Raw genomic sequence first — 13,649 nt, 5'->3', positions numbered from 1 at the left:
AAAGGGATGAAAGACATAGGAAGGTATTCAGGAGGGATGCAGAGAGGCCAGGTAGGAAGGCGAGAGAACAAAGAAGGCTGGGCTGTGTCCAGTGGAGAGACGGGCTTGCTTGATCTAGTAACAAGCAGGTGGAATGTCAACTGAAAGAAGAATGTGTAAGGCATAAACTTGTAAAGAAAGATCATCTTGGGAATACAGGGCAGCTAGGTGTGAACATCTTATTCCCAGCTTGAAACACAGCCATCAGTCCATTCTTCATCCATCCATCCACCCATCTATCCATCCATCCATCCATGCATGCCTAAATCAATCTGGAGCTCCTTCTGCTCTTATTGGGATTAATCCCCAGAACCCTCCCTTATCCCTCTTTTGATCTTGAGATTACCAAGTCTTCAATGTCATGCTGTTTACATGCAGCTCCAAGTTGATCCTTGACCCACATTGGAGGACACAGTATGTTTACCATTCTACAAGGACCGACAATTCTACAGAGTGCCATATGGCATGCCAGCAGGACAAAACAATCTCTCATTTGCTGGCCATCACCTCAGGACAACTTATTTGAAGTGTCTCCAGGGTTCAAGGCTAACACCAGAGATCTAAGAGCACAGAACATACCCCCAGGAAACACAGCACATGCAAGAAGACGATCAATTCTTTTATTCACCCTGCTCCATAGAAAGTGCACAACCTACTGGTATCTCAAGCTTCCAGGCTCCTTTCCTTCCTTCCTTCCTTCCTTCCTTCCTTCCTTCCTTCCTTCCTTCCTTCCTTCCTTCCTTCCTTCCTTCCTTTCTTTCTTTCTTTCTTTCTTTCTTTCTTTCTTTCTCTTTTTTCTTTCTTTCTTTCTTTCTTCCTTCCTTCCTTCCTTCCTTTCTTTCTATCTTTTTTTTTTTTTTTTTTTGTTTTTTTGAGACAGGGTTTCTCTGTATAGCTGTGGCTGTTCTGGAATTCACTTCGTAGACCAGGTTGGCCTGGAACTCAGGAATCTGCTTGGCTCTGCCTCCCAAGTGCTGGGATTAAAGACAGGCACCAGCACTGCTGGGCTTCCAGGCTCCTTTTCATATAGTCTGTGAAAGAAACACATTGTAAGTTGTCTCCCTCTCTCTCTGTCTATGTCCATGTGTCTGTCTCTGTCTCTCTCTCTCCCTTCATTTCTCTTTTGTTCCTCCTTCCATTTCCCTCCTTGCCTCCATTTCACCATCTCTTTCACTCTCTGTCTCTCTTCCCATCCCTCTACCCTCCCATATGCACTCCCTCCCTTCCATCCACTTTCTACCTCCCTACTTCCCTATCTCTCTCTATCCATTCTTCCTTTCCTTCTGCACTCTGTCACTCTCTCCCTACCACCCTGCACCCTCTGTCCCTAAATCCCTTCCCCCTTCTCTCCACATCTGTGATTGTCTCTCTCTTCGTGTCTTCCTCTGCCCCTAACCCCATCCATGGTCGTGACTTTCTCCTCCCTTAGGATATTTGCGAGCATGTGTGTGTGTGTGTGTGTGTGCCTGTGTGTGTGTGTCTGTGTGTGTGCGTGCATGTATGTGTGTGTGTGGTCTGAGGGTGTGCCTGTTCACTATTGTCTCTGTGTGTTGCTGCCAGGTGCCTGGGGGGCTGCTTAGAGTTTCATTTTGATCTCAGTACAGGTGATGTTCTTTCCTTCATTCCTTCCTTTCTTTCTTTTTTCTTTCTTTCTTACTTTTTTTTTTCTTTTCTTTTCTTTTTTTTTGTTTTTTGTTTTTCGTTTTTTTTTTGGTTTTTTGTTTTGTTTTGTTTTGTTTTGTTTTGTTTTTTTGAGACAGGGTTTCTCTGTGTAGCTGTGGCTGTCCTGGAATTCACTTCGTAGACCAGGCTGGCCTGGAACTCAGGAATCTGCCTTCCTCTGCCTCCTAAGTGCTCGGATTAAAGACATGCATGACCACTGCTGGGCTTCCAGGCTCCTTTTTATGCACTCTGTGAAAGAAACACCTTGTAAGTTGTCTCCATCTCTCTCTGTCTCTGTCTGTCTGTCTGTCTGTCTGTCTGTCTGTCTGTCTCTCTATGTCTTTCTGTCTCTTCCTCTCCCTCCATTTCTATTTTGTTCCCCCTCCAATTTCCCTCCTTGCCTCCATTTCACCATCTCTTCCTCTCTCCATCTCTCTTTCCATCCTTCTACCCTCCCATATGTACTCCCTCCCTTCCATACCCTTTCTATCTTCCTACTTCCCTATCTCTCTCTATTCATTTTTCCCTTCCTTCTGCACTCTGTCACTCTCTCCCTACCACCCTCCACCCTCTGTCCCTAAATCCTTTCCCCCTTCCCTCCACACCTGTTTTTGTCTCTCTCTTCATGTCTTCCTCTGCCCCTACACCAACCATGGTCGTGACTTTCTCCTCTCAGGATATTCGCGAGCATGTGTGTGTGTGTGTGTGTGCTAGTGTTTGCCTGCATGTGTGTGTGTGTGTTTGTGTGTGTGTGTGCGTGCGTGACTGCATGAAAGCGGGTTTGTGTGTGTGTATGTGTGTGTGTGTTTGTGTGTAGTCTGAGTGTGTGCCTGTTCATAATTGTCTCTGTGTGTTGCTGCCAGGTGCCTGGGGGGCTGTTTAGAGTTTCATTTTGATCTCAGTATAGGTGCTGTTCCCTTTTGTCCTCATAATAGGGGCTAGACTTGGAAAGCCGAAAAGGGGATCTGAAACCCTCTAGAGATAGGCTGGAGGTGATGATGTCTTTGGGTCTCAGACCATGAAATTGGGATACTCAGTGGGAGGTATTGTCTTTGTAAGCTGATTGAATCTGGATGGGATGAAATGAACATGGCTTTCATAGGGCTTGGGAATCCTGGAAGGCTGAGTCCAATTCTCCAAGCTTTACTGAAGACTGCTCCCCTTCTCATAGGTGTCCTGGTACCTCTGCCACCTACCAGTCAATGAATGATATGGCTGATGGGAATGGCGAGTCTTCTGACTTTTGTGTGCTCCCTGGGTGTGGGTCTAGAATGGCAACCCCGTGGCTTGCCAGGGATGAGGAGCCTTTGGGGAGACTTTGCAAAGTGTCAGAAGACGCTTGAGGTCCGCCTCCTGGTGCCCTGACGTCATGTGCCAGGCTTGGCAGGTTTGGCATGGGCGCTTGAGGTCTGCCTCCTGGTGCACTGACGTCGTGTGCCACCCTTGGCAGGTGTGGCAAGGACCCTTGAGGTCTGCCTCCAGGTTCCCTAATGTCTGGCGGCAGGCGTGGCAGGCATGGCGCTTCTTGTTGGCACTGGGAAGAAGGGGTAGGCATGTTCTGTAGTCCAAGGTGCCTAACTGGTAGGTAGTGGGCAGGAATACCTGAGCAGAGGCAGAGTTATTTATGGGGCCGTGGTCACAGCCACTCTGCAGGCATTTGCTGCAGCTTCTGTTTGTTCTGGAGCGGTCCTGAGTAGATTCTACCAAGGTGAGGATTCCTGGGAGGCCGTCATTGGCACCATAGCAGAAGCTGGCATCCGTGTTGGTGGCAGTGGTTGGCATGAGAATTCTCACGGCGAAGGAAGACGGTTTGACAGGAATGGCAAGAGGAGGCCCTATCAGCTTTCAACTAGAACAGATACCTGAGCTTCAAGGAGAGGAAGGACCTGGCCAGGAGAATGGGGATCCCAGATTGCTGCATCTGGGTGTGGTTTCAGAACCACAGGAAATCGCAATGGATGGGGAGGGGCATGCCTCAAAGAGGTTCACCTGAGGCTTCAACCAGATAGCCTCACCACAGCTCCAGGAAGAGCTAGGCTCCAGGGTACATGGTAGAGGCATGCGATCGTCCAGCAGAAGGCCTCGCACTGGACTCTCCTTGTCGCAGCGCAGGATCCTAGCACAAGCATTTGAGAGGAACCCACGAGCAGGCTATGCTACCAGGGAGGAGCTGGCACGTGAGACAGGGTTGCCAGAGGACACGATCCACATATGGTTGCAAAACCAAAGAGCTTGGCGCCACAGGAGGGGCAGGCCCACAGCTCAAGATCAAGACTTCCTGTCCTCACAAGTGTGGGGTGGGGCCCCTGCAGGTCAGGTAGGCAGGGGGCATGAAGGTGCACAGGAGTACTCGTTGCCACAGGAAGAAGCAGGATGTACGGTCACCAGCAACTCACCCTCCTTCTGCAGAGAGTCCCAAGTTTCCCAAGTGGCACAGCCCTGTGGAACAGGCCAAGAACAGGTCCCCACTCAAGCAAGCAACGTAGGCCCTCTGGAACTTCTCTTTGACGAACTGCTGGACAAAGTCCAGGTGGAAGATCGTGTACCAGCCCCTTTGAATTTGGGTATTGATCCTGGCGGCAGGGACCCTGAAGGTTCCCAGGACAGCTTACTGCCCGTGGATGAAGCAGCAAATTCGTGCATGCATACCTCGATCCCAAGCATCTCGCCAAACTTGTGGGGAGAGTCCCAGCCTCCCCAAGTGGCACAGCCCTCTGGACCAGGCCAAGCACAGGCCCCCATTCAAAATGGGTACACAGACCCTCTGGAGCTCTTTCTCGATCAACTGCTGACCGAAGTCCAACTTGAGGAGCAGGGGCCTGCACCTGTGAATGTGGAGGAAACAGGGGAGCAAATGGACACAACACCTGAGCTGCCTCTCACTCCAGAAGAATATCAGACTCTTTTAGATATGCTCTCTCTCCCCGACAGTACACCTTGCATCTAGAAATCAAAATCCTGAAGAGACCCAATTTGGAACCCTAGAAGGTACCCATCCCAGGAAGGATGTGCATCAAAAACCCAACTCCAGTGACTTCCCGAAATGCAAAGTGTCTCGATAACTATAAGGAGGGATGGCAGGTGGCGATAATAATGAAGTGCTGTCTCCAGGGCTCAGGGATTAGGAAATCAGCCCTGAGAAAGTGAGAGACTCAGTTACAGGGACAGACTGAGAGGCCAATAGTGACTCCTCAACAACAAGGAGCCTAAAGATAACCCCAAAAGCAGGGCCACACCTAGTGACTGGCTCCAGTGGACCCCAGGAAATCACACAGGACACTAGGTCTAGGCTTCACTACAGAGGACAGACAGTACCTGTGGGCAATGGGGAGAGTGGACTCCTTCCCTGGGTTATATGGACTGCTGCTATCCTTACAGATGCTTCGTGCAGAGCTGTGCAAGGTTTTACAGGCCAGTCTTTTAATATCTAGTACTCATAGGTCTTTAGTTTGTTTTCTTTTTCGTTTTTACTTTCTTTTTCATTTTTTCTTTTTTCTTATTTATTTATTTATTTATTTATTTATTTTGGTTTGGCTTTGTTGGGTTTGGTTTGGGTTTGTGTAGTTTGTTTCCATTGCTTTCAATAAAGTTTTTTGGTTTTAACAAAATTTGTTTGTGTGTTTGTGTGCTGTTTTGTGGGATGAGGGGTGGGTTGAATAGGCTGTTTTGTTGTACCCGGAGATTGTGCATGAGCTTTCCATTTAAAAGGGATGAAAGACATAGGAAGGTATTCAGGAGGGATGCAGAGAGGCCAGGTAGGAAGGGGAGAGAACAAGGAAGGCTGGGCTGTGTCCAGGGGAGAGACAGGCTTGCTTGATCTACTAACAAGCAGGTGGAATGTCAACAGAAAGAAGAATGTGTGTAAGGCAGAACCTTGTAAAGAAATATCTTGGGAATACAGTGCAGCCAGCGTTTTTTAAATTTGGTCATTTGTTCGATTTTTAGTTTTTTGAGGGTTTTATGTATTTTGAATATCCGTTGTATGTTTGATATGGAGTGTTTTAAAAATCTTTTCCTATTCTATGCTGTCTCTTTGTCCTAATGATGGTGTCCTTCACCATACTTGGGCTGTTGAGTTTTATGTGGTTTCATTTTATAATTTTTATTCTTAATGCTTGTGCTAATGGGTTTCTGTTCAGAATTTTTTTTTCCTGTGCCAGTAGGTTCTAGCTTATTCTCCATTTTCTCTTCTATCAGGTTCAGGGTGTCCAGTTTCATTTTGAGGTCTTTGATCTATTTGGTGTGAGTTTTGTAGAGAGAGATATGTACATATCTATTTACATCAGTTTACATATAGACTTTCTGTTTGACCAGCACCTTTTTTTTTGTAGATGCTGTGGTTTTTTATTGTATTTCTGATTTTTTATGAAACAGCAGATGTCCATATATTTGTGGACTTATATTTGTAACTTCAGTTGGATCCTATTGATCAACTTGTAAATCTATGTTTGTGCCATACAATGCTGTTTTTATTATTATAGTTCTATATTACAACTTGATATCAAGGATAGTGATTTTATGACCTAAAGCTCTTTTATCATTTAGGGTTGTTTTGACTATACTGGGGTGTGTGTGTGTGTGTGTATGTGTGCGTGCGTGTGTTTTGTGTTTTTATATGAAGTATTGTCTTAGTCAGGGTTTCCATTCCTGGACAAAACATCATGACCAAGAAGCAAGTTTGGAGGAAAGGGCTTATTTTGCTTACACTTCCATACTGCTGTTCATCACCAAGGAAGTCAGGACTGGAACTCAGGCAAGTCAGAAAGCAAGAGCTGATGCAGAGGCTATGGAGGGATGTTCATTACTGGCTTGCTTCTCTTGGCTTGCTCAGCCTGCTCTCTTATAGAACCCAAGACTACCAGCCAATAAATGGTCCCAACCACAATTGGCCTTTCCCCCTTGATCACTAATTGAGGAAATACCCCACAGCTGGATCTCATGGAGGCACTTCCCCAACTGAAGCTCCTCTCTCTGTGATAACCCCAGCCTGTGTCAAGTTGACACATAAAACCAGCCAGTACAAAGTTGAAAATTGTCCTTTCAAGATTTGTTGAGAATTGCATTGCTATTTTATGGGGATTTCTTTAGTTTGGATGTCTCTGTCTACTATGTTAATCCTACCAGGCCACAAGCATGGAAGTTCTTTCCATCTTTTGATATCTTCTTTAATTTCTTTCTTCACTATCCTGAAATTTTTATCATACATTCCTTTCACTTGCTTGGCTAGAGTTACCCCCCAGATATTTTTTGAGGATATTGTGAATTTTATTATTCCCCTGATTTAATTTTTCAGTATGTATTTAACTTTGTAGAGGAAGGCTACTGATTTTTGTGAGTTAATTTCTATACAGCAACTTTACTCCAAGTGTTATCAGGTAAAGGAGTTTCCCAGGGGTACTTTTAGGGTAACTTGTGTATGCAATGATATCATGTGCAAATAAAGATATGTTGACTTCCTTGTTTCCATTTTGATCTCCATCAGTTGTCTTCATGCTCTATTATATAAGAAGATAGTGGGCAACCTTGTCTTGTTTCTGATTTTAGTGGAATTCTTTGAGGTTCTCTTCATTTAACTTGATGTTGGCTATGGGCTTGCTGCAAATTTCCTTTCTTTGTTCAGGTAGATCCCTGCATCACTTTAATCTCTCCAGGAATTTTATCATGAAGGGGTGTTGGATTTTTTCAAAGGCTTTGCAGCATATAATGAGATGATCATATTTCTTTGTCTTTTATTATGTTTATATGGTACATTACATTTATTGATTCATACATGCAGAACTTTTCCTCTTTGTTTAGGATGAAGCCTACTTGTTGATTATCTTTGATGGTCTTTTTGATGTTGTTAGATTTGGTTTTCAAGCATTTTACTGAGAATTTTTATACTTATGTTCAAAGGGAAAGTGGTTTGTGATTTTCTTTGATGGGGTTTTATGTGATATGGGCATTAAGGTAACTGTGGTCTTGTAAAATGAGTTGGGCAGCGTTCTGTATCTATTTTGTGGAATAATTTGAGGGGTATTGGCATTAATTCTTTTAGACTCTGCTAGAATTGTGTGCTAACACTTTTGATCCTGGGCTTTTTAGTTGTTGTTAGGAGACTTTTAATGACTGCTTCTATTTTGCATGGTGTTGTAGGCCTATTTATATTGTCTCTCTGATCTTGATTTAAGTTCTGTAAGTGGTCTTTATTGAGTAAATTACCAATTTGCTTTTGTCTTTCAATTTGGTGGGCTACAAGTTTTTTTTTTTAATATTTTTATTACATATTTTCCTCAGTTACATTTCCAATGCTATCCCAAAAGTCCCCCATAGCGCCCCCCACTTCCCTACCCACCCATTCCCATTCTTTTGGCCCTGGCATTCCCCTATATTGGGGCATCTAAAGTTTGCAAGTCCAATGGGCCTCTCTTTCCAATGATGGCCGACTAGGCCATCTTTCGATACATATGCAGATAGAGACAAGAGCTCCGGGGTTCTGGTTAGTACATCATGTTGTTCCAACAATAGGGTTGCAGATCCCTTTAGCTCCTTGGGTACTTTCTCTAGCTTCTGCATAGGGAGCCCTGTGATACATCCAATAGCTGACTGTGAACATCCACTCCTGTGTTTGCTAGGCCCCGGCATCGTCTCACAAGAGACAGCTATATTTGGGTCCTTTCAGCAAAATCTTGCTAGTGTATGCAATGGTGTCAGTCTTTAGAAGCTGCTTATGGGAAGGATCCCTGGATACGGCAGTCTCTAAATGGTCCATCTTTTCATCACAGCTAAGAACTTTGTCTCTGTAACTCCTTCCCTGGGTGTTTTGTTCCCAATTCTAAGAAGGGGCACAGTGTCCACACTTTGGTCTTCATTCTTCTTGAGTTTCATGCGTTTAGTAAATTGTATCTTATATCTTGGGTATCCTAAGTTTTGGGCTAATATCCACTTATCAGTGAATACATGTTGTGTGAGTTCTTTTGTGATTGTGTTACTTCACTCAAGATGATGCCCTCCAGGTCCATCCATTTGGCTATGAATTTCATAAATTCATTCTTTTTAATAGCTGAGTAGTACTCCATTGTGTAAATGTACCATAATTTCTGTATCCATTCCTCTGTTGAGGGACATCTGGGTTCTTTCCAGCTTCTGGCTATTATAAATAGGGCTGCTATGAACATAGTGGTGCATGTGTCCTTTTTACCGGTTGGGACATCTTCTGGATATATGCCCAGGAGAGGTATTGCTGGATCCTCCGGTAGTACTATGTCCAATTTTCTGAGGAACCGCCAGACTGATTTCCAGAGTGGTTGTACAAGCTTGCAATCCCACCAACAATGGAGGAGTGTTCCTCTTTCTCCACATCCTCGCCAGCATCTGCTGTCACCTGAATTTTTGATCTTAGCCATTCTGACTGGTGTGAGGTGGAATCTCAGGGTTGTTTTGATTTGCATTTCCCTGATGATTAAGGATGTTGAACATTTTTTCAGGTGCTTCTCTGCCATTCGGTATTCTTCAGGTGAGATTTCTTTGTTCAGTTCTGAGCCCCATTTTTTAATGGGGTTATTTGACTTTCTGGAGTCCACCTTCTTGAGTTCCTTATATATATTGGATATTAGACCCTTATCTGATTTAGGATAGGTAAAGATCCTTTCCCAATCTGTTGGTGGTTTTTTGTCTTATTGATGGTGTGTCAACTTGTCACAAGCAGGTGTTATCTTAGCTGAGGAAATACCTCCATGAGATCCAGATGTAAGGCATTTCCTCGATTAATTATCAAGGGTGGGAAGTCCCACCCCATTGTGGGTGGTGCCATCCCTGGGCTGGTAGTCTTGGGTTATATAACAGAGCAAGCTAGTCTAGCCAGGGGAAGCAAGCCAGTAAGCAGCACTCCTCCTTGGCTTCTGCATCCACTTCTGCCTTTAAGTTCCTACCATGTATGCATTCCAGTCCTGACTTGTTTTGGTGATGAACATCATATGGAAGTGTAAGTTGAATAAACCCTTCCTTTTTCAACTTGCTTCTTGGTCATGTTGTTTTGTGGAGGAATAGAAACCCTGAGTAACACAGTGCCTCAAGATCATTCATAAGCCAACAACAGGCATGCCTTTGGTGCATATACATCCATGCAGGGAAAACATTCACATAAGTAAAATAAGCCAAATTAATGTTCTTTTAAGGAGATAGAAATTTGCCTTGTTTTCATGACTGAAACCTTGGGATGCTGGAAATGGAGACCAAAAATTCAGTGCCATATCTATATAGTGAGTTTTCCTCCTGCCTGGACTAAATGAAGCTTTGTGTGAGAAAAGTTTATTTTTATGCTTATCTTGTATTTTATATGTATCAGTACAAATGAATAAATTTTACATTAGCTAAGACTGAGCTTTGAAGAGTCTGGTAAACTTTGGAATTCTGGGGATGTGCCAACCAGGAGAAGTAATCAAAGAACAAGAATGCAATATAGGTAGCAACTAAACTAATGTCTTTTACCACTTTATTTATTCATGCCATTGGGTGTTGACATGGTCAATATTCATTGTCAAAGTCTCTGAATTCAAAATGGTCTGAGAGAAATAATCTAGGTATCTCTGTGAGTACATTTCCCAAAATAATTAACTATAAAAGACCCACCTTGAAGTGTGTGGCACAATCATAAGAAATGAGTACCTTAGTCTGAATAAAACGGGAATAAAAAAAGACAGATATGTAACAGTTAATTTCTTCTCTACTTCCTCATTGCAGATACACTGTGTCCAGTGTGGTGGCTTGAGTGAGAGTGATCCAATGAGCTCTTGCATCTGAATGCTTTGTCCCTAGTTAACAGATATATTTTGGGAAGGGTTGGTAGTTGTGGCCCTATTTAGAAGATGTTGCACTGATGGTGGGCATTGAGAGTTCAAGAGCCCATGCCAGGTTCAGCCTCTCTCTTATGTCTCCAACTTGAGGATCAGATAGAAGTTCTAGTCTTGCTTTAATTTCATGTCTGTCTGTATCCCACTATGCTTTCCACCATGACTGTCACATACCTACCTTTCAAACCTATAAGCAAACCAACAGTTAAATGTTTTCTTTTATAATTTGCTTGGTTGTGGTGTTTCTTCATAACAATCAAAGCCTAAATTTGACAACCAATCATCTCATGACCTTGACATCATGCTTTTGCATCACAATATAATGGAATCCCTCAAACCATGAGCCAACATAAAGAATTCTTGCCTTTGGTTGGTTTAGCCATATATTTTTGTTCACACCAATGAGAAAACTACAAAATAGAAGAGCTGGTAATGAGAAATGGTGACATTCTTTTGACTACCTGTATTATAGGTGATTGGTTTGGACCAATGAGTGGAGAAGAACACAATGATATGGACAGAAGTCTACTATGGCAGGACTGCACTACTTTATAATGATGACAGTAGAATCCTGTATAATTCAAGGTGGGAAATTTAGATATTATTGGATCATTTCTGTTATATTCCAAGGGAAACAAAGTCTGATTGCTTTCTTTTCATTTCCTGATATTTGAAGTGGGGCTGAATTCAATATTCTATCATGGCCAATTTTAAGTCTATGTGCTTTGTAGGCAACCAAGAACTACTAAAACATTTAGGAGGAGGAAAAGACAGGCAATGCATAATATGAACTATTTGCTACCATTCTTCAGAATGTCTCCCTGTGATGTCATCCCAAGCAACCAATGAATCATTGCTTGACAGAGTTGTTTTTCCTCAATTTCTGTACCACAACCAGTGTCCTGGTGATTTTTCTAGTAGCTGTCACCAAATCTCAAAGCAGAATCACCTCAAGGGAAGAAGAGTTTGTTTGTGCACAGGCTTTCAAGACACACAGAAGCCATGGTGGTATGAGCATGTGTTTGCTTATAGTGCTCAGTAGATATAGTTTGGTGCTGAATTAGAAGTACTCCATCTTGTAGAGACACAATTCCTCTAGCTAAGCTCTACCTCCAAGTGTTCCACAAATCCCCAAACTAGAAATGAATTGCTCAAAATATTCAAGATATTTAAAAAAGGCCGTGGGATTTTGAATGAGAAATATCTCCTTCAATTTTGGCCAGCTGAACACATCCATACCACTTGTCAGCACAGTTTGGGGAACACTTATATGGTAAAGCCTTGGTAGCAGAAGTCCATTATTGGGGCTGTCCTTGAGATGAACAAGCCAAAGCTTTATTTGGTGGTTCTGCTTTCTCCTTGATTTTGAGGATGTGATGATTTTAGGTGTGTGTTTTTGCCCTCAAGATTCCAGCTAACTCTCACGACTTTACTCCACCTTCATGGGACCTTATTACTCCAATCATAAGCCAGCTATGCCCCTATTCCCTTAAGATTTCATGTTTATGTGCTTTTTATGCACACACACACACACACACACACACACACACACACACACACACACACACACAGAGAATAGTAACCAGTATGCACACTCTTAGCAGAGAGGGCAATTACCCATGTCCACCCTACCTGTGTTGCCTAGAAATCAAGGCAGATTCTTTTCTGTGTCCCCTCCAGAGGGAATATAATCCCTGCAAGTAGTCTCTATCCCAGATCTCATCCTCTGTCATGTAGCATAGGTCTCATGTGAACCAAGTCTGCTTCCTGGTGGCACAACATTTCCTCATCCCTCAGAAATCTTGAAGTCTGTAAAGACCCCCTTTTGTCTAATGGGAATAAAACTGTGTGCACCAGGCTGTCACTGAGAGGTCATTACATCTAAAGGCATTTTGTCTGGAATGAGGATATCTCTTGTCATCACACTTCCACTAATGTCTCATTTTTACCATGTTCACCCACAAATTAAATAAACTTACAAAACAAGTGGAAATACAATAATCAATGGAAAACTTAAAGTTTCAAATACTAGAACCTGGCAATGCAATGTGAAATAACCAGTGGATCAACAAAGTCTTGTGTTGTGGCCAGGAAATTCATGGATGAATCAAGAAATCTAAAAATCTAACGGCAATGATACACTGGTATTCCAGCAGTCCATGAAACTGAGGGAAAGGACACTTCAAACTTTTCAAAAAAAAAAAAAAAGAGTTAACCCTACTCACTAACCAAGTAAAGATACCTTGAAAAAAAATCAAAGGATCTGAGAATGTCTTTGACTACCAAGATAATAAATTCCTTATGTGAGAGTACCTTATGTCCAACAACATTTAAAAGGACCATTCTTCAAGATGATTTCATCAGGTACACAAGGACCATTTTATGTACATAAATTGAAAAAGAGCACAGAAAGTGGAAATCAACAAACCAAATAGTTCAATTAAAATGGGGTACAGATACAGAAGAAAATTATCAGCAAAGGAATCTCTAATGATTTTTGATGACAAGCAAAGAAATCACTGTGGGTCCTATAAAAGCCAGACTAGTCATGGAAGCCAGCAGCTGACCAGACTGTATCTGGGTGTCAAATCAGTAGACCAGGAAGCTTTAATCTGGAATTAATGACTTCGTGCACTGCCTCAACCACTGGTGACCATGAAGTGAAAACTGTGCCTTCAACACTATGAGACAGGCTCCAACTGTGTCAGTGAACCACCTTGAGACCTCATCTGTGACCAGTTGGCCTAAGTGGAAAGAACTCTGTCAGTCAGATTGGGTTGCAAATCTAGGCTCTCCTGAGTTGTCAGGTTGAAGTCATGTGACTTGTGCCTGCACTGCAAGGGAGGAATCCTGTGAAAGCAGCCAGGTTTAGAGAATCAAGCGCTGTACCATATTTCCAAGGATGTGTCAAGGAGGGCACACAACCCCTTGTCTACTAGCTTCTGTCCCCAGAAGTATTTTAGATAGAATGCCCACCTTCAGGTAGCCATTCACTTGTGATCAGAGACTTCTATTCTGTGGGTTAGATCTGAGGCTCCTTGGTTCTAGGAAAACATGAATGGAATAGCCTTCAGTTCTATTCCTGTCTCTGCCAAAATGAAAACTGCTCACAACTGT

The 13,649-nt window shown here is 43.0% G+C and overlaps 1 protein-coding gene across 1 annotated transcript; it reads left to right on the top strand.

The window, feature by feature from the left end:
- Positions 1 to 3,760: 3,760 nt before the first annotated feature.
- LOC147002648 (uncharacterized) lies at positions 3,761 to 4,648 on the top strand. The gene has a single exon (XM_085842559.1). It carries the CDS (start codon positions 3,761 to 3,763, stop codon positions 4,646 to 4,648), a length of 888 nt encoding a protein of 295 aa, XP_085698685.1.
- Positions 4,649 to 13,649: the final 9,001 nt, after the last annotated feature.

The sequence above is a fragment of the Mus caroli genome, unplaced genomic scaffold, assembly GCF_978045245.1.
Source record: "Mus caroli unplaced genomic scaffold, Mus_caroli_1 scaffold_9, whole genome shotgun sequence".
Classification (NCBI taxonomy): Eukaryota; Metazoa; Chordata; class Mammalia; order Rodentia; family Muridae; genus Mus; species Mus caroli.
This window is presented reverse-complemented; position numbering and strand designations above follow the sequence as displayed.

Bases quoted from the DNA above. Each gene is read 5' to 3' on its own strand.
- LOC147002648 (XM_085842559.1), top strand. From the start codon at position 3,761: ATGCGATCGTCCAGCAGAAGGCCTCGCACTGGACTCTCCTTGTCGCAG.